The 2,902-nt window shown below is 34.9% G+C and overlaps 1 protein-coding gene across 1 annotated transcript; it reads right to left on the bottom strand.

Moving 5' to 3' along the window:
• Positions 1–333: 333 nt before the first annotated feature.
• Positions 334–1,819, bottom strand: LOC131651293 (uncharacterized). The gene is made up of 2 exons (XM_058920962.1): positions 1,442–1,819; positions 334–1,365 (listed from the first exon to the last, which is right to left on the bottom strand). Exons 1-2 carry the CDS (start codon positions 1,747–1,749, stop codon positions 525–527), a joined length of 1,149 nt encoding a protein of 382 aa, XP_058776945.1. The 5' UTR covers positions 1,750–1,819; the 3' UTR covers positions 334–524.
• Positions 1,820–2,902: the final 1,083 nt, after the last annotated feature.

Here is a 2,902-nt window from a genome sequence, read left to right as displayed (position 1 = left end):
GTTTTGTTAGTCGTACGAAACGTGGGGAGATGGTTGATGATGTGCTCTTCGAGTGAGGAGCATGTGGGAAACATGTCCTCACTAACCCTCTTAGATTGGGCCAATATTTTGGGTAGTCCTCGACGAGGACCTGGATTGGGCCGACGATGGACCAACCACAGGCTTAGTCCAGAACAAAAATTAAAGTAGGAAACCAATTTTATTATTTTTAAAATTTAAAAACTAAAATAGAATTTTACAAAAATCAAACATGCCCTTAATTTCCTTGATCCAATTTTGAATTTTGTCATGTTATGCATACTATAAACGGGAGAAACAAGATGACAATGGCTATTGATATTGGAAAAAGTATTTTAGTAATTACAATGTATGATACACTCCAATATTGCTTATACAAAAACATATAAAAGATAAGCTTACTCATACATACACAAAATAAATGAGCCAAAAGCATTGGCCTCTAACACCAATCATGTACATATATATTATCCATATTAACGACAACAAAATATTTTAGAAAACAATCAATCCCATTTGCTTCTAATTTGATGTGAGTGTCTGTAATCATAAGTTAGCACCAATCTTCTATCCATTCTCCTCAAAGAAAAACTTTCAACCAACACATAACAACTAAATTTATTCCATTTGTCTGTTCCACCAGACTCTTCAAATTTTGTTACTTTCACCTGTCTTCCCTTCCCAGCAATCCATCCAAATCTCTCTTGTTCCCATTTCATTCCTTCAACAACTTTTAAAATCAATCCAGCACTTATCTCTTCTCCCACTTCTTCAACACTCTTAAACCACAATACTCCATCAACTTCTGTTTCATCCCAAACAGCATCCTTTCCTGCAACCTTTACAACTTCTGTTTGAATATCAACATCTACAAGCACACCACCTTCTCCACTATTTTCCTTTGTAAATATCTTCTCCCATCTCTGCTCAAGTGTTAGTTCATAGAACGGCGACAACTTCATCTGCTCTTTTAATTTCATTACTTCTTTCACAAACATAAAAGGACAATGCCACTTTCCAACTACCACTGATTCAGAATGATCATTAGACAACGGAAAGTTGAAATTTGGTAGCTTGGAACGCAAGGAATCATTCGAGCCCAAAGCTTGGCTCAAATGGTAATTGGAGGGAGTGCTAGCATAAAGTGCCCACCCTTTTTCCCTTAATAAACCAGGAGGAATTCCATCGGAGGCAACCGATTTTGCATGAAATCCATAACGTTTTTTGATTATTTCAACCTGTTGGTAATCATCGAAAGGCTCCAAAGGCTTTGGTTTAACATCACGGACAAAACTGCAGCATAAACATGTGGCCTTGTCCTCTTCCTTTGAACTTGTGCTAGCTTGCCTGAATTTAATTTAAAAATCAAAATTAATTTTCAAACAGTTATTACCAATGAATAACATATCATATACATACGTACCCTTGATTCTTCCCCCTCCTTTTTAAAACATAGTATCGATTTGAAGACAGTGGTTGATTCAATACTGGAATGAACATAACTTCTTCTGTATATGTGTGTTTTCCTACTGAATAGACAATGGTTAAATTTTTGTTCTGAGGGAAAGGAAAATCCTTGATTCTATTGTTCTTGCACAATCCAAAACAAGAATAAGTTTGAGCTTCTTCATCTAATATCACAAGATAACCTGAATTTGGGCCAGAAGGTGGTGGATTTGAAAGAGCACTTGGATTTCTTTTGTACATGGAAAGGAGACTTGTTGCATACATTTTTTATGATCGTAAATTAGTCAACATATGTTTATGAATGTATGTGTATATATTTCTTGAATTCTTGTCCATTAAGTCATAGATATAGGTTTCATTTCGAATGGATCAAAATCCATTTATTGGTCAATTTTGATATAGATAACTTGTCAACTACCAGCATAGATGAGTGGATGATAAACCGCGTTAGAATATTCACAATTAGGTGACGTCTTCTATACATGTAAGCACATGACGTTGTGGTCAAATGAAATATTTTTATATTATATTCGGTTATTTTAATAGAATATCCTAAAGTCAATGGTTGGATATGTCTAATTCAAATCTATTAAATTAGTTAAGTGTCGTTTGTTTGTCTGATCTTGTAGTGTTAATATTTATAAGTTGAACACTAAATTTTATGAGTTGACCGTGGTGAAAATTTGACTATTGCGAGTGTGTTTCTATTAAAGTCTCAAGTTCAAATTTTTAGAATTTTTCTTTACCCACCTTTCTATGGGGTCACCCCCAGCGAAAACCCAAAACTGCCCCTGCTTCAGAGATGCATCTTCGAAGTTATTTTTTTTTGAATTTTTTTTGACTTCGAAAATGCATGTCCGAAAACACCAAAAAATTGGTGTTTTCGGAGATACATTTCCGAAGTAAAAAAAATTCAAAAACCGTGAATATTTTCGGAAGTTCATTTCCGAAAATATTGCTGCATATACAAATTTCCCTCCTTCACTATTTCATCATTTTTCTCCAAAACTTCCCCAAACCCTCTCCAAAACCCAATCAATCTCCATCCATTTTTCGTCCTAAAATCAAGTTTCAAACCGTTGATCACGTTAAAGGGAGCATAGAAAGCTACAATTTCAGGTAAACATCTCTCATTTCATCCCCTATTTCACTACATTGATTCAACAAATTTATGCTGAAACTGATATGGTTCGAAAGTTCATTTCCGAAATATATTACCTAACAAATTTCGGAAATGAACTTCCGAAATATGCCCTGGCAGTTAAAAAAAACTGTTTTGGCCAACTTTTGCTAATTTTTTCATTTGTTAGGTATGGTGCATCCGGACAACAATGTGCAAGACAATGACGCAGTAGTTCCGGCAATTGTCAACGTTAATAACGATCCGGTTATCGACGTTAATCCTATGATCAATGCG

This window comes from Vicia villosa, linkage group LG2 (genome assembly GCF_029867415.1).
Source record: "Vicia villosa cultivar HV-30 ecotype Madison, WI linkage group LG2, Vvil1.0, whole genome shotgun sequence".
NCBI lineage: Eukaryota > Viridiplantae > Streptophyta > Magnoliopsida > Fabales > Fabaceae > Vicia > Vicia villosa.
This window is presented reverse-complemented; position numbering and strand designations above follow the sequence as displayed.

Coding starts and splice junctions, on each gene's coding strand:
- LOC131651293 (XM_058920962.1), bottom strand. CDS start 1,749: ATGTATGCAACAAGTCTCCTTTCCATGTACAAAAGAAATCCAAGTGCT. Junction 1,366..1,441: donor AGGAGGGGGAAGAATCAAGG/GTACGTATGTAT, acceptor AATTAAATTCAG/GCAAGCTAGCACAAGTTCAA.